The 23,060-nt window shown below is 36.4% G+C and overlaps 3 protein-coding genes and 1 pseudogene across 4 annotated transcripts; 2 read left to right on the forward strand and 2 right to left on the reverse strand.

The window, feature by feature from the left end:
* Nucleotides 1-525: 525 nt before the first annotated feature.
* LOC137724649 (uncharacterized) lies at nucleotides 526-2,088 on the forward strand. Its single transcript, XM_068463393.1, has 2 exons — nucleotides 526-1,318; nucleotides 1,718-2,088. The coding sequence occupies exons 1-2, from the start codon at nucleotides 526-528 to the stop codon at nucleotides 2,086-2,088; spliced, it is 1,164 nt and encodes a 387-aa protein (XP_068319494.1).
* A 5,662-nt stretch (nucleotides 2,089-7,750) lies between these two features.
* LOC137726111 (ras-related protein RABF2b-like) lies at nucleotides 7,751-11,028 on the forward strand. Its single transcript, XM_068464981.1, has 7 exons — nucleotides 7,751-8,003; nucleotides 8,918-8,995; nucleotides 9,073-9,240; nucleotides 9,476-9,524; nucleotides 9,623-9,696; nucleotides 10,462-10,555; nucleotides 10,707-11,028. Exons 1-7 carry the CDS (start codon nucleotides 7,965-7,967, stop codon nucleotides 10,805-10,807), a joined length of 603 nt encoding a protein of 200 aa, XP_068321082.1. The 5' UTR covers nucleotides 7,751-7,964; the 3' UTR covers nucleotides 10,808-11,028.
* Nucleotides 11,029-12,876: 1,848 nt separating this feature from the next.
* Nucleotides 12,877-14,343, reverse strand: LOC137724568 (probable aspartyl protease At4g16563; annotated as a pseudogene).
* A 3,937-nt stretch (nucleotides 14,344-18,280) lies between these two features.
* On the reverse strand, nucleotides 18,281-22,628 carry LOC137726261 (uncharacterized). 2 transcript variants are annotated; one of them, XM_068465161.1, is made up of 9 exons: nucleotides 22,366-22,628; nucleotides 21,177-21,386; nucleotides 20,997-21,085; nucleotides 20,769-20,907; nucleotides 20,364-20,438; nucleotides 19,647-19,768; nucleotides 19,498-19,573; nucleotides 19,168-19,227; nucleotides 18,281-18,703 (listed from the first exon to the last, which is right to left on the reverse strand). In XM_068465161.1, exons 2-9 carry the CDS (start codon nucleotides 21,312-21,314, stop codon nucleotides 18,575-18,577), a joined length of 828 nt encoding a protein of 275 aa, XP_068321262.1. In that variant the 5' UTR covers nucleotides 21,315-21,386; nucleotides 22,366-22,628; the 3' UTR covers nucleotides 18,281-18,574. The 2 variants fall into 2 exon arrangements, with proteins under 2 accessions (XP_068321262.1, XP_068321263.1); XM_068465162.1 differs by having other exon boundaries at nucleotides 22,361-22,628.
* Between the last annotated feature and the right edge of the window lie 432 nt (nucleotides 22,629-23,060).

A 23,060-nucleotide genomic window follows, 5' to 3' on the forward strand; every position in this document is an offset into this window, starting at 1 on the left:
TCTCTCTCTCTGGGGAGCAGTAGTGGTTTGAATAAGTAGACTCAGATTTGAACTTAATCTTTGAAGATTTTAGATGGTGCAAAATCAATCCTTAACCTCTCAAAAAGGTTGAAAATTTTAAGACAAAAAGAAACAATACAAAATAATACATCATAGCTATAGTTATAGGGTAAACAGGTACCTCCATCTTTACCTTCTATTTTTCTTCTTCCCCTCTTGATGCAAAAACCCCTCATGATACAAAAACCCTCTCCTCCTACAAAACCACAAAAATATATGCCAACAATATCAAATACCACTTAAAAGCCCTAGATCCTTTTTAAGGTAACCCCATTCATTAATTACCCTTTTCCTAAATTAGCTATAATCTCATTGAGATTTGACTGGTTTTGAACACCACAGTAACACTCCACCAAATCAAATCCACCCTCCATAAAGAACCCATTCCACCATTTTTTCCCTTCTCTCTCTCTCTCTCTCTCTCTCTCTCTCTAGGTTTAGGGGAATGCTGCATGCATTTTGGTGATGGCTGAACAAGGAGGAAATGGTACTAACCGTGTGATCATGAGGGACTACAGGAAAGGGAACTGGACAGTGGGGGAGACAATGATTTTGATAGAGGCAAAGAAGATGGATGATGAGAGAAGAATGAAGAGAACTGGTGGTGGGGAAGGTGGTAGTAGTGGTGGAGGAACTGATCAAACAACAAGATCAATGAGCAAACCAGCTGAGCTGAGGTGGAAATGGGTGGAGGACTACTGTTGGAAAAAAGGTTGTTTGAGAAACCAAAACCAGTGCAACGACAAGTGGGACAATCTCATGAGGGATTACAAGAAAGTGAGAGAATATGAGAGGAAGATTACTAATGTGGGAGAAGGGAAAGGAGAAGAAGGTAGTGCATCGTATTGGAAGCTTGAGAAGAATGAGAGGAAGGAGAGGAACTTGCCTACAAATATGGTGCCTCAGATTTATGAGGCTTTGGTGGATGTGGTGGAGAGGAGAGAAGCTGCTGCTGCTGCTGCTGCTCGTGGTTATCAGATTAGAGGTCATGAGGTGGTGGGAGGAGCCTCTGTTTCTGGTCCAAATGTTGGGATTAATCCAAATATTGGGTATGGTTTGGAGAGGCCTATAATTAATACAACTAATGTTCATCAGCAGCCTTCTTCTTCACTGCCTTCTCCTCCAGTTTTGCAACATCATCATCATCATCATCAAATCTCAGTTCCAACAATTGCGGCATTGCCACTTCTTCCAACTGCTCCACTGGCAGCCCAACCACCACCTGCTCTCCCATACGCACAGGTTATGCCCACAGTAGGTACACACACACACACTTTCTCTCTCTCTCGACCAAACTTGTGAAGAAAATGCACAAGTTATTAACAATTAGCTTTACAGGAAGAGTTATTTGGAGGGTCAATAGCAGCTCCTTAACGTTAATATGTTTAATTACTCTTGCCTATGAAGCAAAAGCTTAATTAAGCAACTAATCTTTGGAATTATATATTCCAATCAAACCACATTTTCTGTTAAATTTTAGGAATTTCTCCACTAGTAAAAGAATTATTTGTACTTTATTATGTCATGGAAAAGAAAAAAAGGGTAGGGTACTATTGATAATCATTGTGTGCATTGAATGGTAATGATTAATAATATCAGATTTGTTGAATTAGTGCAACAACATTTTTACTTTTGGGAGCGTGTGAAATGATATCAGATTCCGATACAAGTGAGCATTCAGACTCGCCAGCTAAAAGGAGGAGGAGGGCAAGTGGAAGAGGTGGCGGTGGTGGTGAAGATCAAGGAGGAACCAGTGGAACTGTGAGTGCAAGCATCTCAAGTGAAGTGGGAACTGCCATCGCCAGAGGTGCTTCCATGATTGCAGAAGCACTTCAGGGCTGTGAGGAGAGAGAAGAAAGGAGGCACAGAGAGATGTTGAATTTGCATGAGAGAAGGCTACAGATCGAGGAAACTAAGACTGAGATCAACAGGCAAGGCATTAATGGCCTCACTGATGCCATTAACAAGCTTGCAAATTCCATCCATGCCTTGGCTTCCAACAAGAACCAGCAGCCACCTCCAAATTGATAATTAGATTATCATTATAATCCTAATTAAGATGCTTTAATAATTTCTATTTATTTATATGATCATAAGATAGAAAAGAGAGAGGTAGAGATCTCATTGATCACATTTGGTTGATTAATGTACATAATTTATAAACCCATTTGTGTTTTGAGTTCAAGTTTTGGATTCACTTACTAATGATTCTAATCATATGTTGTTGTTTTTCTTACTAACTTCTCTCACTCAAATACACAATGTCTAGCTCACACTTCTAGTAATTACCAAGTGATTTTACTTGATCACCATGGACTTTCCAATACAATTTGGAATGGTTTTAATACTCATCACATCATTTAACTTACGAGAGTAACTTGCATGATACAAGTACACTATTATTGTGATATCCTAAACTAATGATACACAATAGCGATGTAATCTTAAATTTCAAGTAGTCGGGCCATAGGCCCACTCCAACAACACCGATACTGTCCCCACTTGGCCACCTGCTCAATGCATCAGGTGTGGGGTTTTAATACAAAAAGGCCTTGGGGTTAGTTAGAGTGGGGTAATTCTATTTAAAGGCCTTGTTCTCAAGCCTTCTGGCCGTAGGACAAAGGAATTCTAACACTTCCCCGCACATGAGACCCCATTTTATAGGTCACACGTGAAGTTAATTTCACAAATCGGCAACCACATATTGTATGGGTCACACGTGAAGTTCCACACATCGGCAACCACATGGAAACAAGCCGGGGCTCACCTATTCACGCGGGGCCAATGGGGACCCACCCATTCACGTGACATCTTTTGGCCTACATGGAGCCAAGTCGGACTCACCCATTCGCGCGGGTCAAAAGGGATCCACCCGTTCACGTGGCAGTATGGGTCTGTTTCCTGGCTTTGATACCATCTTAAATTTCAGGTAGATGGGCCATGGGCCCACTCCAACAACACCGATACTGTCCCCACTTGGCTACCTAGGGGTGGAAAAAATTCCCAAAAATCCCGAACCGAACCGAAAAAATCCCGATCCCAAACCAAAAATTTCCCAAACCGAAATTCCCGAAATTTTCGGGATGCTATCCCGAACCGATCCCAAAATTTCGGTATGGGATTCGGGATTGGCTTCTCGATATTTCGGGAATCCCATACCGAACCGAAAATATATAATATTAATTATTATATATATTATTCTTTTATAATTGATGCTAGTAGTTTCTAATTCATGCTCTGCAACCTGGAATGCCCTACACCTTGCATATTTTTCATGTTTTGTTTGATATTCATGTGGATTTTATTATTGTTGCTGCCATGACTGATGATTTTAGAAGGCTTGATTCTTTTGTCTCTCAACATATTGCAAAAAGGGTTTAATTAATTTGAATTTTGACTATGATAAAAATAGTCAGGCATGCCAGTGTTCAATTAAATGGTAGTGTGAATGAAATGAAATTCCTAGTTCATGAATGTGTTCTTGAATTATATATTTGAAGAACAATTCATAATTTCATATTTCAATTTGGGATTCCCGATTTGTCCCAAAATCCCGAAAATATTTTGGGATTCCCGAAATTTGGGATTCCCTAAAATTTGGTTTGGGATTGATCTTCAAATTCCCGTCCCGAAAAATTTTGGTTTGGGATTCGGGATACTAGTTTCGGTATGGTATCCCATACCGAACCACCCCTATGGCTACCTGCTCAATTCGTCAAGTGTGGGGTTTTAATACAAAAAGCCTCGGTGTTAGTTAGAGTGAGGTAATTCTATTTAAATGGCTTGTTCTCAAGCCTTCTGGCCGATGTGGGACATAGGAATTTTAACACTCCCCCGCACTTGAGACCCTATTTTATGGGTCACACGTGAAGTTCCATACATCGGCAACTAAGTAGAGCCAAACGGGAGCCAAGTCAAGGCAATGGGGACCGGAGCCAAGTCAAGGCAATGGGGACCCACCTATTTATGTGGCATCTCTTGGCCTACGTGGAGCCAAGTCAAGGCTCACCCATTTGCTCGAGGTCAAATGGGACCCAACCGTTCACGTGGTAGTACGGGCCCTTCCCCTGGCTCTGATACCATATTAAGTTTCAGGTAGATGGGCCATGGGCCCACTCCAACAACATCGATATTGTCCCTACTTGGCCACCTACTTAATCCATCAGGTGTGAGGTTTTAATACAAAATGCATTGGTGTTAGTTAAAGTGGGGTAATTCTATTTAAATGGCTTGTTCTCAAATCTTCTGGCCGATATGGGACAGATGAACTTTAACATGTAACTGTGCCACATCTTTTATCTCCTATAGTCATACAAGTTAATTTCTTAAAGCTTTGAAAAAGCATAATGCAGATTGTTTAAATTCATATTATACATGGAAATTAGACACACAATATTATGCAATTTTTTCCCATGCACTCTATCGTACATATAAAATCAACTCAATATAGGAGAGAAGTTAACCACAATATTTAATATAAAATTATATATAATATGATTGCATAGTGTATGTCACGTGGTGAAAATCGAAGTGGGGATTGAGCATTTTTCACGTATCATTTATGAGGTACAGATGTGAGAGAGAGAGAGAAGAGAGTACTGATCAGTTAGCAGTAGTACTGCATAAACACAGAGAGAGACAAGTCCTTCCCAAAAGACTGGTCAAAGGCGACCAGTCAATGATCCCTGTGAGGGGGTAGACTAGAGAGAGAGAGGAAGGATGCCCTTTGGACATTGCAGTGCAATTACCAATATACCATCCATCGATCCTTCATCTGTCATATTTTGTTGGTATTATTGGTGGTTGAATCAAAGGAGGAGATGTTTCTTTTCATGTCTTTCTCCTCCTGTCCTCTGTGCGTGTGTGACTGAAGATAGAAAAGAGAGGGTTGTTCTTCGGGGTGTTGGTGCAAGCTCCAAAAGTAAGATTTCAGGTGTGTGTGTGTGTGTCTGTGGTGTGAGACCCACGGCGGAGACGGCAGCGGCAGTGGTTGTTATTAGCTTATTATTGTCTAATGAATAATATTATAAAGATTAAATTTAAAAATTAAATTTGTATTACCAATAAAAATAAACACGTTTATTAATGTTTAGATAATAAATTAGTTATCAACTTTTATTTTCTTTAATTTTAAAAATTTTATCTTTAAATTTAATCATTTATCGTTATCTTTGGCTAATTGGCAGTCCTACCTCTCTGTGTGCCTCTGAGTCTCTGACAAAAGGAGTGTACTAAAAGTTCAACTTTTTTGCCTTGGAGAGCATCCCATTCACAGCCACAGGAAGGAGCTAGCTAACCTCCTCGATTATATTGTGTTTCTTTTCAGCCTTTTCACCTTTTCATATAAAAACACCTACATTAATTTACAGTACCATTTCTTTTTCAAGTCAACTTTTTCCTAATTATATATTGCTAGAGCTTTATTCCTTCTCCAATATTGTTAGTATGGAGAAATTAAATATGAGCTCTGGCCAGTCTGGTACTACGATATGTTTCATGGTTTCGTATGCATGATTTGCACATTTGATCGAGTTTATATCAACGCATTTCTTCTGATTTTCAAAAACGTGTTATTTCTACCATCATCATTATCATATTATTAACTGTCATCACCTTTTAACCATGATCATCATTATCTCTATCGTCTCACTACTGCAACCACCATCATTGTCATTGTCACCGCTACCACATCCCATCTTGCTCCCATCACCATCTTCACATTCTTCACCCCCATTGCCCTCGTCAGGGCCACCACCACCTCCACCATCTCCACCACCTTACCCTCACTACTACCATTGCTACAACCACCATATCTACCAAAATTACTCTCATCTCAACCAACATCTTTACCAACATCTTTACTATCAAACAAGAATTTTGAAAATACATTCTCAAATATAGGTACCAAACGTGTTTTCAAGCCTTTCATTATTAAAAATCACTCTTATTAAACTACCAAATACATTCTCAAATCATAAAAATGTAAAATTCTATTTGTTGTTTCCGTTTATAAAACAATTTTAAAATATCGTTATGCAAAACATTACCGGACGGGGCCTGAGTTCTCAACGCCTAATTCATACACGTCGCATGCCTTTTTAAGTAAGTCATATCACCTATTGAAAAAACTCTATTCCTCTCTGAATTCCATAGACTTCACCCCTACGTTCCTTGACTCTTCATTCTTATTGTTTTATAGGCACCCTCTGATATACATTAAGGAAAGAAAAATAGTTTGAATAAGAATACAGAAAGTTGAAGAGGAAGATTCCAGACCATTAAAATAATTCAACTCTTAACATCAAAACTTTATATGATGTTTTTTTTTTTTTAACAAACGATATTATTTATACTAAAACGGAGAGAGGTGAGCTAAGCCTTATAATGGGCTAGCAATAACGTGGTTCAAATTCACCTTTGGCGAGAATCGAACCTAAGACCTCTCACTTACAAATGAAGAGAAATATCAGTAGACCGTAGTACTAAATAACAACTTTACACAATTGTTTAAGATACAGGCCGGTCCATGAATTTGTTGGGCCTAAACTTGTAGTCCAAGCCCGTCCAAGGAACCCATTATCTTAAACAAAAGGGTATATTATCAATTTCCCCCCTGAACTTGTGACCATTAGCCAATTTCTCCCCTCAACTTTAATTTTGACCAATTTCCTCCCCTGAACTCTCATGATTAGTCAATTTCCCCCCTCAACTTTAATTTAGCCAATTTCCCCCCTCAACTCTTATAATTTGTCAATTTGCACCCTACTGTTAAATTTTTAATTTGATCATAATTAAACAAGTGTGTGTAAGAAACTAAATAAGATGTATGTTAATCATGTTCCTATATCTTTATCCTATTACAAATAGATTAAAATTTAGAATTTTACAATTTATCATAGATAGTATTATTAGTCATAATAAATCAGTATGGAGTAATTTTATTTGATTTTTGACTATACAAAATTGATAACAAAAAGGATTGATGTGTAAATTTTTGTATGTGAATACAATTTTCTTTATAAAAGTGAAAGCTAAGTTCAAGTAAATTGCGGAGAATCGAGCTTTAGTAAAAAAATGGTTAGTCTATTCATAATTTTCGACTCCTTATTAAGAATAACCCATTTTATTGAAATAAGTTTGATCCATGAGTTTAGGATTATTATTTCTTCTTCTACATGCTTTAAACCCGATTCATAACTTTTTCTTATAATCAACCCATGTCACATACTAATTGTATTATGTTTTTGTACATTTTACCCTATATTATGCAGGTGAGTTTATGTTAATTTTAGTACTTTGTTGGAAGCTATTAGAAAGATTGAAAATTAAGAAAAGAATAGATGGAAAATTAAAAAAAAAAAAAAAAATTAACAGTAGGGTGCAAATTGACTAATTTTGAGAGTTGAGGGGGGAAATTGGCCAAATTAAAGTTCAGGGGGGAATTGACTAATTATGAGAGTTGAGAGGGGAAATTGGCCAAAATTAAAGTTTAGGGGGGAAATTGGCCAATGATCACAAGTTCAGGGGAGAAATTGATAATATACCCTAAACAAAATGTGCCCAAGTGGAAGCTGAGCAGACAGGCTGGTCGCCCTGGTTGGACCGGAAAGATGAAAGAAGATTATTTCGTCTCTTACGCTTTGCCACGCGGAATTTTTCGTAAAATACATTTGCTTCAGTAGAGGTCTTCGTATTCGAGGAGAGAGAGAGAGAGAGAGAGAGAGAGGGTTGTTGGTATACTTGGCTTGGCTTTTAGGATCCTTTCTCGATTTGCCTTCTTCTTCTTCTGCTTCTGCTTCTGCTTCTGCTTGCATCAGACCCCATCTTTCCTTCTTCGTCAACGTCTGCGTTCTTCTGCTCCAGATTCAATTCTTTTGATCTCCAATTTTCAATCCATCGCACTCATGGCCACCACTGGGAACAAGAACATCAATGCCAAATTGGTATGTGTTTCTGCTTCTGAAAAAAGCCCTTTTCTTGAGCTTGCTTTCTGTTCAATTTCGTCAAACTTTGCGATTCTGATTGGTCTTTGATGCTGTCCTGTACTGGGTCCCTGTAATTTCAATTGGGTTTTAGGAAATTTTGTGAATTTGATCGGGTTTTGTGTGATTCAATGATAATTATGATGTGGGTTTGGTTTGTTTTTCGGAGAATTTGTTGTGATGATCAATTACTGCTGTAGTTTCTGGATATTCTGATTTGGGTCTTATTTGATTTTCAGCTGTGATAATTTTCAGTCGATTGCGTATTTTTAGGCCAGTTCATATTGGGGTTTATGTTTTGTTATTTGTTGATTTGATTGCTTTAATTAACATAAAGGATGTGGATTTACAATTTTTTTATTTTTGCTTTTAAACCCTGGAAATGGAAGTCAAACAAATACAATATCTTTGAACACGGAGATTTTGATTTTGTTTTTCGTATTTGAATTCCGACTGCAATGAGAAAAATGGGACTGAAAGCTTATTAGGATTTCTAGTTGTTTCGACCAGAAGTTTTACTCTTTTGTGGTGTTGTTTATCTCGGTCTAGCTCTGATATTTTGAGGGTCTCCGAGAATACAACATACTCTGACTTAGGTCTCATAGCTTTCTTGATATATGATATCATGTAAGTAAATGCCTGAATGCTAAATTTTAACCAAGACCATACTCACAAGCAAAATACAAATACAAAAGCCCATGTTACAATGAAGGTTGTGATTTATCGAAAGATGTTCCGTTAACACAGGAATTATGGATATGTAGGCATATGTATTTTAGCATTATGTGGTGAATAGGTTTATTTTTGCTTAAATTATTTTTCTTTGGGTATTGCATGTCGTGATCACCACAGTGATGTTTGATATTCTTCTTCAGGTGCTTCTTGGGGATGTTGGAGCTGGGAAATCAAGTCTGGTGTTGCGCTTTGTAAAAGGACAATTCGTTGAATTTCAGGTTTGTTCTATATCTTTCAAAGGAAGCATTTTCTTTTTTTTTATCCATACCTTTACTTTTATAGTATGTTATTACAGGAATCAACAATAGGTGCTGCCTTCTTCTCACAAACATTGGCTGTAAATGACGCAACCGTAAAATTTGAGATTTGGGATACAGCAGGTCAAGAGAGGTACCATAGTTTGGCACCAATGTATTACAGAGGAGCTGCTGCTGCAATTATCGTGTATGATTTAACAAATCAAGTGAGTATATTCTGACAGCCCATTTTTTACATTGTTTGAAATTTTAGATTTTTATGAAATTTATTTCTTTGTTGGTGGCGGATTTGCATTCATTCACTAGAGTTGAAGGATCTTTAGTCTTCACTAGTTGAAGTTTGTTTTCTCTTTGACAGCTTTTCATTTATTACCAGCTGCCACCTAGTTACCCATATCGAATACATCTTAAACAGAAGTTTTAACTTTCCTTCTCTTGTAGGCTTCATTTGAGCGAGCAAAAAAATGGGTTCTTGAACTCAAGTCACAAGGTTAGTAACTTATGTATGCTAAATTTTGGTACTGGCTTCCTTGGTTTTGTCTATGTGACTTTAATTTTTAATAATTTTATTTATTCCCGTATGACAAGGTAACCCAAACATGGTTATGGCACTAGCTGGTAATAAAGCGGATCTGGTAGAGGCCAGGAAAGTGGCAGCAGAGGTAATTCATTATTTTGTGCTTTCCTTTTTTTTTTATTTTTTTTTATACATTGGTTGAACTTTATATCGCTTGATTTTTCCGTCCAAAGCCTTCGTTTTTGAAAAATGAAATAGCTTTTCAAGATTATTTGAATTTGAAATTTAAAGAACAAATGAATATATTCTGGAAATCCTTCGTTCTTCGTATATAAAATATGCTTATATTACCTTTGGTCAACATATTACAGTTCCATTCTTATAGCAATATCTTCCAGTTCTCTATTCTGCACTTATCATATGATATAGTTAACTACAAGCTGTCTTTTTCTGTCTCCTTTCCTTTTTCCAACAACAATCACCACCACTCCTTATCCCACTAAGTGGGGTTGGCTGTAGGAATCCTAGAAAGTTGGAAGCAAGGGTCCCCTCTTTCCGATGTTGATTTTTAGTTTTGAAAGTTTGAAGCAACAAACCTATTTCCGTACACTTCTGTGGACTGTAGTCCATGTAATCCAGGTTGTGTTTCCCAATTTGCGGTACTGGACTCCATTTTTCCCAAACTAGTGTTTCAGACGTATGACAATATGTGGGAAGAAGATATAAATAAAGTGAAACTGATGTTTATATTTGTTCCTTCGAAGAGGTCACTTTTTGAGAAAATGAACAAACCGAAGAAACTGTATAATAAAGTATGGCGATTAGGGGAGCTAACTTGACTAGAATCTGTTTGTCATAACTTACATATTCATTCATTCTATGTTCTGCTCTATAACTGCTGCTGTTGCAGGATGCACAATCATATGCTCAAGAGAATGGCCTTTTCTTCCTGGAAACCTCTGCAAAAACTGCAGACAATGTCAATGACATTTTCTACGAGATAGGTACTTTTATGGGGTCTTAGCGTGTACCCCTTTCAGCGCAATGAATTTACTGTTAAAAATGGATTTACGCAAGTCTTTTTGCTTGTTTGGTTTATGTTATAATGTAATTTAGTGATCTGATTATGGTTTCCGTCTGTTTTTGGGGTAACAGCAAAGAGATTACCTCGAGTGCAGCCTGTGCAGAACCCTGCAGGAATGGTTCTCATGGACAGACCTTCTGAAAGGGTGGCAGGCTCGTCCTGTTGCTCATAGAGCTTCTGTGGTGCTTTCGGTCACTGCCTGCTTGGTATTTCCATAATAGTTTGCGTAACTGACAGTGGAAAATGATGAATCAGCTACTGAGTTACCCATGTATGTGTACATTTATTCAGATTTGTATATGGATGTTTTTGTTTAGTTACATTGAACAAAGTGTGAGAAGCATATGGAGATTGGTCTTTTCATGTAATGAAATGGTTACTCTCAGTTTGAAATTACTCAGGTTTGGTAGCGAATAATAAGAATGCCGATTCCTTAAAATTTTAGCGAAAACTATAAGCTCGGTCCTCGTTTCCAGACATGGTGCAAGATTTCTGAAGTGCTAGGATGGTGTCAATTTTCAGCAACCACGCATGGTATGCTGTATAATTCACTTGAAAATTCTATTGCGGTTTAATGAAGCAATCCTTCCATGTTGCCAAGCATTTGTCGGGAAGAGGTACGCTGTAAAAATTTGGTTCGCGTGTGGGACTCGCATACAGGGAAGTTGTGTACTATCTTCCCCAGTCTGCGACGGAAAGCACATCCTTTATTTAACCTTTTCTTTTGCAAGATATTCTAAAATGGTTTGAATCTACGGAGAGAAGGATTCAAACTTGAGTACGGAGAGAAGAATTCAAATTTGAGTGCCATGGTACGGTTTCAACGGTTCTCTTTTCAATATAATAGAGAGATCTTTTCTCAGTTAGAACTTCTATCAATGTTGTGAAAGAACCTTCTCTTCTTGTCCAACTTGCCTAATCAACATTTGCATCTTTTATTCGACCATTTGCAGGCCAAAAGCCAAGTCTAATCACACCATGCTTAATGCTCTATTTTGTTCCTAATTACTTCAAATTCGTTCATTTCCTTACACAATGTGAAAAAATATGTTTTTCGTGTATTGCTTATTGAAATGGCTTCTCAAAACAGCATAAACTTTTCCCAGATTTTAATTCTATTATTTGTAGAACATAATAGCATAGCCACCAACATGCTTACAATTTTGAGTACATTGATATTTTTACACTAAGGGGAGGGGGTAAAGCCACACAATAGACAACCTAATTTGGTATCGAATTCGCTATCCACGAGATTCGAACCCAAGATCTCTCACTTGCAAGTGAAGAGGAATATCACTAGACTGTAGTACGGAGTGGCACCAATATGCTTACAATTAAATATCTTTGAAGCAGCAAAGGGTGCTTTACAGCAGTTGCGAGAAGTAATAATGTTTATGCACCATGGGACGGGTTCAATCCCCCTCCCTCTTAACATTTAACAATTTAACACACTAAAGCTTATCATTCATAAAAATAAAATAAAAAATCTTCAAAATTGTAAATGACGCTTTATTGCAGTAGTGGAAAATAATCATGTATATGTATCCTTGTGCAGGTTCAATCCCAACCAACTAACTAAATATCTTCGAAGCCTTGAGAAAATTTACATAATTATCTTCGAAGCCAGAGATTCCTTGATTTTCTGTGGCCACATAAACTAAATTTCACCCATCGGTTATAGAGAATACTGCTAATTAATGTTACTCCACTTCAAGTTGTTCCCTTGTTACCAAGCAATTGGAATATAACCAGCTCATTTTCTTGACCAATCTAAAGGGCAAATATATGGAAGGATCAATTTAACAAGGATTTGCAGATGCACTCTACTCTTTACATTCAAGTTCGAATTTCTCTTCTTAAATTATCTTGTAAGAAAATAAATTTAATAATAATTTAAAAAGTACCACAATCTATTTTTTTTTTTTTTTAACAACTTGGAAATAAATTACAATGAAGAAATCGACGGATCTTAAAACCATACATGTCAAATTTAACCTTAGAAAGGACAGAAGTAGAAAAATTATCCAACAGATACAAGATTGAGAATAATAATGACCAAAAGCACCAAATCCGTAACAATCTGGCTAGTTTAATTGATCTTCAAACAAAAGGAAGTATTAAAGAAATACATTATGCAAATATCAAAACTGCCAAGCCCTGATTTATTTTGTCTGCTGCAAAGCACAACTGCATAACAGCAAGAAGCACCATACCATCAACTCCCACACAGCATGGGGTTGCTTATTTTTTGTGAAGTCCTTGAGAGGCTGCAGCAGAAGCACAATCCATTGGCTGAAACCCAATTCTCTCTTTCTCCAAGTCATACACAACCTCCACATTTTGTTGTTGGAAGCTCCCAAACACCCCAGCTGGTCCATAATCTCCATCATCCATTACTTGGAACAACAAGCATTTCACCACACTGGAGTTTGCTGGAGCTCCCATGGCATAGAAGTGATTTCCTTGGGGCAAAACAAGAGTCACATTATTCAAGAAATGGAAAGTGATTGGAGGAAGGAGTAGGTCATCCTGGTCTATGAGAGTATTATTCATTGTGTGTGGGACTAAATAACAAAGATCAAAAGAGGTCTTTGTCTCCATTTCCTTGGCTCTAGGATACCAAATCACCGACTCGATAACAGAGAGAAGGTTGGAGTAAAATGGCTCAGGCAAATGAGTGTAAGTGGTTCCTGAGTCAATGAGCATGCCCCCATTGCCTTGCTAATCAAACTCTCTCAAGCTTGAGGGCACTTGTTTAACTGTACTAGTATTACCTATTGTGATTGCCTCTAGACCAATGTAGTAGTTGCTAGGGTACATGGGACTCTTCAACATTGGAGTGAATTGCAAGTTTTCTTTTGAAGCAATAGCAACATCTCCTATGACTAGAGGACTTGAAATATTAGGGTTGTTTGCATACTTGAAGGCCAAGAAGCAATGAGAGAAGCCCTTCTGTAGAAACCCTAATTGGAATGGGAAGGAAAGTGCTCCCCTACCAAACCCTGCAATCCCAATAGGCTCTCTATAACTAGCCCAAATGCACCCAAAACAAAACTTTGGAATTTCCCTAGTGACGACATTATTAGGGGTGCTACTAATTCCATGAACCCTTAATGTGTCTCTGCTAAGTGCCCCTTGGACAACCCCCCCTGCGCCATAAGTGTAAGCAAATGAAGGGCATGGTCTAGGACATGTGCCTTTAAGAAGGGTAGCAAGTGAACATCCGACTATGGTGCACGGATCGATGGAGTTATCCGAGCTATGGATGTCAATGCAAAATGAGCTACCACAAAGGTCTCTAAGAGATGAAGAAGAAGCTGAAGGAGAGAAAATGGCCATTAGTTTGTTGTTCCTATAGTCATCACAATCCATGCAAACAAAAGAAAGATTGCCACAAGGAACCCAAGTTAGGTCACTCCCAGTATCCATATATACTTCGATGACTTGTGGGGGAGTCCCTAAACTAAGAGGTATCAGATACCCATCTCTCACTTCCCTCAGTGGCTCGATCATGTCTGACACTTGTGATGGCATCTTTTTCCAGTAAGAAGATGCTTTCGGACTTGGGAGGGAAACCCGAGAATGTGTTAGTCCAAGCACCAGGGAAGTAGAAATGGAGCGATGGCTGGCTAGGGTTTGGGTGAAATTCAAGAATGTTGCTATGGCTAGAAGGAAAAGGAGGGTGGTATTGGTGAAGGGTGTTTCCATTGGGATCAATAGGTATAGAGACAAGTGAACTCCATAGCATGCATAATACCTATATATAGAGGCCATTGAATGAGTTAAAAGGTAGATTAACCATCTGATGCATCGGGGTTTATTATATGGGGTAACAGATGTTTATGATCGAGAGGTTCTGAATTAATATTGCGAGTGTTTGCTACAACTACGCAGGCACATGAAGGGATGTATAGCATGCATGCATGCTCTGATAATTCACACCCGCACACAAACGTAAACACTTGCACACCACACACACACACCAGAAATCATTAAAATACTGCCATGCTTTATATATTATACAATTTTTGGTTAAGTAAATTCGAACACCCGATGAGACGATGATAATTAATATTTCATTGGGTTGTAATTTCTTTGCGGTTGCCAAAATGTGAACTTTTATTAAAAATAAGGGTTCTTTAAATATAAGCTCATGCAATATTTATTTTCTTGACAAAAACCTATCTCATTTTAAAGATCTAAATAAAACTTAAATTTAAAGTAAACTGCCATGTAAACAAATAAATACCTATTATTTTCAAACTATTTACAATTATGCTACAACACTCTAATTATGTTAATGAATTTAGTTATCCACCATAATTGTGGGAAATAAGTGCCTTATTATTATAAAATTATCTACTTTATACTTCTCTTACCATCATATGTTTCATTTCTTTTATTTGTTTGACGATCATTGTATGTAAATTATTTTGCATGTATATATTAGGCATATTTTGTTAAAATTATATTTATGCATGCAAATAATTTATCTATATTTTTATGTAAAATAATATGTAATTAATTAATTTTGAATCAATTGGCTAAAAACATTTATTTATTTTGTAGGTAAATTATTTTTCATGTGATATTACATATATACTAGCCATATTTTGTTATTATTATATAGAGTGTGCAATCAATCGACATTCTTTATTTTGCATGTAGGTAAATTGTTTTATATTTTTTTTTTGCAAAACATTGGTATTTAATTAATTTTGAATAAAAAATATTTATTTATTTTGTAGGTAAATTATTTTGCATGTATCATTACATAATTCACTAGGAACTTATATTGTTATTATATATATGTTGTGCAAAATAATTCACCTATGTTATATTTAAAATATTAATAATTTTGAATAAAATAATTTTTTATATTTGTAGGATATACTAATTTACCTGTTAGTATCATATGAAAACATCTATATAAGGAACATTGGTATCATGTAAATTTTTGTTATTAAATTTTTTTCCAAATCACCATAAGGTATTTGAAGACATTTAATTGAATGAAATAATGTAAAATAAATGTAGATAATAAGTGAGAGACCGAAAGTAAGTGTTATTAGAGAAATTTACCATGATGGATTTTAATTAAAGAAAATTGAATTCCAAAGGGTGTACTCATATTTGTTGCAAAAATAATTGGTAACAAAGTTCATAAACCGCCCAGCAGAGTAATCACAGTTCTGTGCTCATGCATCATGATAAACTCCGCTAGATAGTGGCACTCACGATCATGTCCTGCAAATAGGGTAAGCTTCAAAAACTCGGATTTTATGGGTATATTAACACTATTGAAAACAAGGAATATAGAATTTGGAGCACGCCAGACATGGAACCTTCTCAGCTGGAGATGACGCAACATCCTCAAATCACAGGATAATACTGACGAGGACCGATCAACTCTTGCTTGCCATTTCCGTAATCTCACATGGTTTGACTACCATTTGAGGAAGATTACTTGTATAAGTGTACTAATACAATTGTATCTGTACTTGCTTAGGACATAATGACCTGCCACTAAACCTTAAACCCTAGCTGTAACTGTACTTTACTTCATAATTTAACGGATTATAAGTATCTACTTTCACCATCTTTTCTGCAATTAAGTGCTGAAATTGGCTGCTGGTCGATTGAATCTTAGGTACTTGCACTTTTTAATTGTTTAATTGCTTGATATATGGTTCTATTTAACTTTTGGTGAATTAATTATAAAAAGTAACGCATTATATTATCAGCTTCAAAAAGTTTTTTGTCACATTAGCTTTCGCCAAACTAATTCAGTTATGAATCTATGATCTGCCCTGTGCGGCTACACTACTCACTCAACACTATGGATACCTGTGTTTGGTGGTTCAGTTTTATTAAGCACGTTAGTGTGTGTGTGTGTTTATTTTTTCTTCTTCTGTCGTATCATATACATCTGTGATTTCTACCTTCCTCTTGTTCCATGTAAACGGTTATCACTTGCTAATTTGTTATGCATCCAGTCCTTCCTTGAGGTTGATTTATAAACAACCATATCGAACGGATTTTGGTAAGGTAAATTTTATTTGAACCCATGTAACATCTTTCTACACCCAATTTACTATTTTCACCCATATTGTTTTTTATTAAAGAATTAATCTCTCTTTAAATCCAAATTTATTACCTAAACTACTCTCTCAAACCCAATTCAAAATGTTAAGTTATCTTTACACCCATTCCCTTCATAAAATAACATCTGTAATTGATTTTTTTTTTTTTTTTTTAAAAAGGCGTCCTTGCCCCACCCCCTCTTCCCACTAGCATTTTCGTGGATACTTTTTTTTTTTTTTTTTTTTTTTTTTCTGCTACCAAACTCAGACATTTGCCTTTTGTCTTTCTACTGATGTGCATAAGCAACAAATCAAACAATTCATCCCCTTATATTTATCAACAAGCAAGGAAGTTTATAATCTAAGAACATTGGTAAGAAGTTTTCCTTAGAATTTTTCAATTACAGAAAGTTTAACAAACCATTCGGAATTGATGACAAAAATTAAAACCCAAATACTCATCTTCTAAACTTAAAAAAAAAAAAAAAAAAAAAAAAATGCTGTTGAGCGTACCAGAAAAAAACTGGTTATGCAAAGTGTTGAGATATTTAACTTGTGCACTAGAAAGTAGATAATATGAGCCCGATTGATTGATAGGTAGTAGCTTTTCTGTTTTATATAGTGGGAAAAACAGTACATGGATGCTCATGCAATCCATCTTGTAAAACAACGGACAATTGGTTGAAGATCTCAACCATAGAATACAAGTTGGATAGATAAATTGGAAGAATGCATTAGGTATATTGTGCGATCCTCTTATGCTCAAGGGAGAATTTTATAAGACGGCACTAAGGCTAGCAATGCTTTATGGCACAAAATGTTGCGGGTCAAGCATCAGCACGTGCAAAAAATGAGTGTAACGGAGATGAGAATATTTCGTTGGATATGTGGGCACACTAGAAAAGATAGGATTAAGAATGAGGATGTCTGGGGTAAAGCAGGAGTGCCTTCAATTGAAAATAAGATGATAGAAAATCAATTAAGGTGGTTTGAATATGTGAACTGAAGACCTACAGATGCTCTGGTTAGAAAATACGATTGTGAGATAAAGGCTCAGTGCAAAAGGGGTAGAGAAAGACCTAGGAAGACTGAGAAAGAAACTTTAAGAAAAGACAGAGTACTTGAAGCTAAAGGAAGACTTATCACAAAACAAAGCGTAATAACGTTCTAAAATTCATACAGCCGATCATACTTAATAAAATAAGACTTTGTTGTTGTACGCTTTTCCAATGCATCGCATGCGCAGACTAGGATGACCCTCAATATTTTTCCTACTTTTGTCTTCAATTCATAGTAAATCACCAAATGATAGCCAAATCAAAAATAAAGAACACACTTCCATTTTTTTTTTTTCGTACTCTCCATTTGTTTGTCCCTTAACTCTCATTTGATTTACTTTCCCATGAGAAAAATGCTTCGGGTCCTTGTACCCACTAACTTTTCCCTCTTTCCATTACTTTATAAAGGAGGAAGAATCTCTATCCTCCCATCCACTCCTCCTTTGTGTTAATAGAAATCGGTGCACATCCAAAGAAGCTAATCATTGTTGCAAAACTAGTTAGTTGCTGAAACAATGCATACAACTTTGAACCATTTAACTCTAACGACATACGGTGGAGACTTGAGTCAAGAAATAGTAGAGATCTTAGATTCGACTCCCCTCGTAATTTAACAACAAACTTGGAATCATTTACAACAATTTCGGCCACCAAAATGCCTCCAGTTTTGACTGCCTTGTAACCCTCACATCTGGGCCTCTATCATTTATACAGTGAACAATATAGACGAATGCACAAGATCCGATCCATCTTAAAGCGGAAGCCTTTCGACTCATTTCCACACACAATGTATATCCATCATTGCATCTTGGCCAATTGCTTCATCAATCCCTTGATAATCTTTCCAAACCACATCAAGTTCATAACAGCTAGAACGGATGGCACAACAAACACCAACAGATATCCGTAGGTGTGCATCTGGATGATCTGCAATCCAATTAAACAAATGACACTCCAAAATCTTTAGTAACTTTACAGTTCTAGAGCACTTGATAATTCATATAAAAAAAATAAAAATAAAAGATGGATTTGTAAAAAATTCATAAAGATAAGGGAACTGGAAAAGGAGAGATGTTTTGGCTCGCATTAGTTTGTTCCTTTTTTTTTTTGTTTAAAGTAGAACATGCGAAATTTAAAATCTTCAGGAATGGTTCACAAATGTAGAATATTGCACTACATACGCAACATTCAAGATTTCATCCTGTTCCCAAAGAAAATCACACCAAAAGAGGAGGGTGTTGAAAATATAAAGATCCAAACTTTTTACCCCTTCTCAGAGAACTATCCAAACCATGTATACAGCATAACTCAACTTTTGAAGAAAGTGAAAGTATACGGCAAGAAAAATCCAAAGTGTAAGCGGTACATATCCTAAGGGAATGGCAGCTTACCATATCATAGTGTAAGTAAACATGGTAAAACATGTAGCCAAACAGCAGAATTCTTGCCGCCTGCATTCCATAAATTCCTTTAGAAAGCATGTCTAACAATGATGGAAGTTATGCGACCAAATGGAAAATCCAGCATCTTTGAAAACAACGATGTATGCTCACGATGCTGCTCACATCAAGCCAGATGGCTAAGAAATGAGTCAGTTTATGAAAGTATCAGGGCAGTGTTGTTGCAACACTCGATCTATTATATGAAATGAGTACATGTTGGGCCTCAAGCCACCACGTTCAATGATCATAAGATAATAATACAGAAGGAATTCAACTGACCAGCCATGATAAAAATATCACAATGCCGTTTAGGAGATATGCGCTGGACCTCTTCAGACCAGCTGTATCAAGATACCTTCATGAAAACGAAAGCTTATATTAAAGATGGAAAACTATAAACTAAACACTTTCTTATGTGTAAAGCTCACCATCTCATATTGATCTCTGGAGTAGTGATCTCAGAGATGAGGATCATGTATGTATAAAGTTGCCCCTCCCCAGAAAACATGGAGTATGCTACTGCAATTCCAGCAAGTGAGTGATGGAAAACCTGTAATTGAATGCCACCATATCAAGAGTTATACAGCCGTAAACATGTGGTGAACGTTACTCGTTTCTAATAATAGATTTGTGTACAAGCTGAGTAGTGTTTATTTATTGTTGTATATTCTTTTGGAAAGAAACAAATTTATTTTACTACCAAAAAGTCCACCAATAAAAGTTGAACCATTAAACTCTAACAGCATATCTGCCAAGTGCCAACCACTACAAAGATAAGCCGAACGTATATCAAATTTTAACTACAGCCACCTCTGCAATCATAAAGAATAACGAAAATAAAAAGCCCTAAATTTTCAATTAAACTGATCCCATAGAAAACGCCACAGTCTAATCAAAAGTGACTTAGTTTATATGCAAATGTGATTTCTTTTTCCGTCCACTTAACCTCCTCTTCTCTACTTTCTAGTTACCTGTTTGTGCAATTAAGCAGTCACCTTAATGGACTTATTAGAACCTAGGTAAATGATGCTTCTGACCCAAATGTCAAGATCGTTAAAGCAGAGACCAATAAATTATAAACAGAAACGCATATGCTGTGCTTCCAGACTAATATACAAATTGTCTTCCACGAAGAATTTACTTACATACTCCATTCCCCCTAAACAGGGATATAGCCATAATAGCATTCCCAGATCCGAACAGAAGTACCCAACAGAGACCTGTCACAAATGATCTTAATTATGTCCCACAAAAAAATGTCAGGAGATAACCAAACAAAAGAAAGTGCAGATAGATGAAAAAACCCAACAAAACAAAAGGTCCAGATCACTCATCAATCCGTGATATTAATTTCTAGCTGCTAGTCTAGGCATGGTCAGATGATAACGAAGCAAATAAGATAATGTTGGGATCTGTTCATTACGTCCTTACAGCTTAAGGTCAAATTGAAACCAACATGATATTTACACTTGAATAATATGCATGTAAATACTTTCACAATAATTGAGTGGCTAACAATTCATGTAAAAATAATAATTGGAAGCACATACCCCTAATCCAAAAACAGACAACGGTGAGCTTCGAAATGTAATAAGGCCAAGGTGCTGTTGATCAGAAAAGAGATCGGACCAGAACACAAAGTACAAGGACAGAGCTGTTATAAAAATGGCATGAATACTGGAGATACCACTGCAAAAGTTAACTTTCAAATTAATAAATTTACAAGTAGCGTTCCAGATGGGAAGTATACGACGCAAAAGGAAAGTGGGTATCCTTACCGACTGTTCCACTCAATTCGTTGGATTTTTGTAAGACTACCATAAGCCTTAATGTAAAAGGTGCTAATTAAATGGGTAAGATCATATACCTGCAGAAAATAATGAGTTAATAACAAAACAGAAAACCAAATCTACAACTTAAATGAGGCACCCTACAGCACATCTTTATTAAGAGTATACCATTTTGCACAAAATTATGCCTCCAATAATAGAAGTATATGGTATGACGGGATCCGCTAGTAAGTAGTTTTTAACAAGAACTCCGGCCTGATTTTGGTAAGATTTGATCGTCATAACTGTCTTTGTAGACATTTCCATTGCAAAATGCTAGATTGGTGGTTCTTATTTCCCTTCTTTACTTTCTCGTACTAGCTTCCCCGCTTCATTTTCCTGTTTCATCTTTCCATTAGCACACTCAAAGAGCAAGGAAGCCACCAGGATAGTAATTTATAATCACAAAACATGCACGTCTTTATCAGTATCATTTTTCTTTGGTTACTGCTGTGAGCATCTGAGGATGACATTTAACCAGAGTAGCTTATATTAGCAGATGGGTAAACTGCAAGCAATGTGATAGCTTATGTGCTTATACTTACAAACATAATCCACAAACAAGCTACACAGCCCAACGATAAGAAACATCGGCACAAATGAATCTAAATTTGTTAAAATTTAAAACTAACTTAAATAGATTTGAGCAACAAAAACCTATGTATAAAAACAACATACGCAAACGAAAAGGCTAAAATCAGAATTAGAAACAGATGAGATCCAAGTAACACCCAGAAGACAGAAGAGAGAAACTGAGCAGCTCTCAAACTCCAATTTAGTACTTTCCAAATACAAATGTATGAATGTACATTAAGCAAAACTTGCCGACCGGATTAGATAGTGTGGTCATGCATTGGTCAAGCACCAAGACCCTAAATTTGATCTCATGACTGCCCACAAACAGTTTCTTCATTGAAAAGAAAACCAAATGACTCAACCACAAAAACCAAGTGGCCATTTGAAAAGAAGTCAGTGTAAAATGAAGGTACTCCATCAATACTTCCATATGGTTGCAGAACAATACCAATACAAGCTCTAAGCAGGAGATTTAAAAACACCGTTAGAAAAAATTAACAAAATCAAGCAGTACCCAGAAGAAACAAGAAATGAAATCAAAAGAGAAAAACAAACTCGGATCCAAAGGCAACCACAAACACATGAGAAATCAAATGTGGTATTCAAAATTAAAAACCACCTCCATCCTGAGATCAGAAATCATAATATAACCAAAGGCAGATGAAGTTTCAAACAAAACCCATAAAGCAAAAACAGAGGATGCAAGCTGAGAAGCTCAGAAATCAGAAGGAGGAGACCTTACAATGAGCATGAAGTCCATAAAAGTTAACAACCAAAAACCCCTCCAAATCAGATGAGCATTTGGGAAAACACAGGAACACAGAAGCTAATCAATGCCAAAATCCAGAAATCAGAAGGAAAGATGAAAACTTGAGGCGCAGATTGCAGATGGGTAATCGAGAAAACAAAATGGGTTTGATGATCTGTGACCAGCAATGGAGAAATGGGAAGGCAAGAACCCGTGAAGGAGGGAAAAGGAAGCAGAGGGAGGGGGTGAAATCAATGAAAAATGTGAGTGCTTGGAATATCCAACCGAACACATAATAAAGTAAGAAGAGGAGTGGTTATTAGTTAAAAAAAAAAAAAAAAAAGCTGAGAAAACTATAAATTCTATGTCACATTAGATCGCCGTAGTTTAATATTAATTTTCATATTAATATTATAAAATATTATGCTAAATACATGAAATTATAAAGAATATATAAAGAGTTTTACTTTTAAAATAACGTCCTTAACATTTTTCACAAGAAAAAAAAATGGAAGGAACTTGAAAAATGACAAGTGAATTTTTGGGTGGATACGTGCGAGTTTGTGCTTGGATTCCATGATCTAGTGTAGTGTGGATCGCATTTTTCTTGTTATCCAAATGGGATAGGGAAGTGAGAAATGAAAATAATGTGGTTGGCTCATGAGCTATTTGGATTCTAGGGTTTTTTT

The sequence above is a fragment of the Pyrus communis genome, chromosome 2, assembly GCF_963583255.1.
Source record: "Pyrus communis chromosome 2, drPyrComm1.1, whole genome shotgun sequence".
NCBI lineage: Eukaryota > Viridiplantae > Streptophyta > Magnoliopsida > Rosales > Rosaceae > Pyrus > Pyrus communis.

Bases quoted from the DNA above. Each gene is read 5' to 3' on its own strand.
- LOC137726261 (XM_068465161.1), bottom strand. From the start codon at position 21,314: ATGGAAATGTCTACAAAGACAGTTATGACGATCAAATCTTACCAAAAT. The intron at 20,908-20,996 runs GTAAGGATACCC...TAACTTTTGCAG, and splicing joins CGAATTGAGTGGAACAGTCG to TGGTATCTCCAGTATTCATG. The intron at 20,439-20,768 runs GTATGTGCTTCC...CATTTGTGACAG, and splicing joins TGTCTGTTTTTGGATTAGGG to GTCTCTGTTGGGTACTTCTG.
- LOC137726111 (XM_068464981.1), top strand. From the start codon at position 7,965: ATGGCCACCACTGGGAACAAGAACATCAATGCCAAATTG. The intron at 9,241-9,475 runs GTGAGTATATTC...CTTCTCTTGTAG, and splicing joins TGTATGATTTAACAAATCAA to GCTTCATTTGAGCGAGCAAA. The intron at 9,525-9,622 runs GTTAGTAACTTA...CCGTATGACAAG, and splicing joins TCTTGAACTCAAGTCACAAG to GTAACCCAAACATGGTTATG.
- LOC137724649 (XM_068463393.1), top strand. From the start codon at position 526: ATGGCTGAACAAGGAGGAAATGGTACTAACCGTGTGATCATGAGGGAC. The intron at 1,319-1,717 runs GTACACACACAC...AAATGATATCAG, and splicing joins ACAGGTTATGCCCACAGTAG to ATTCCGATACAAGTGAGCAT.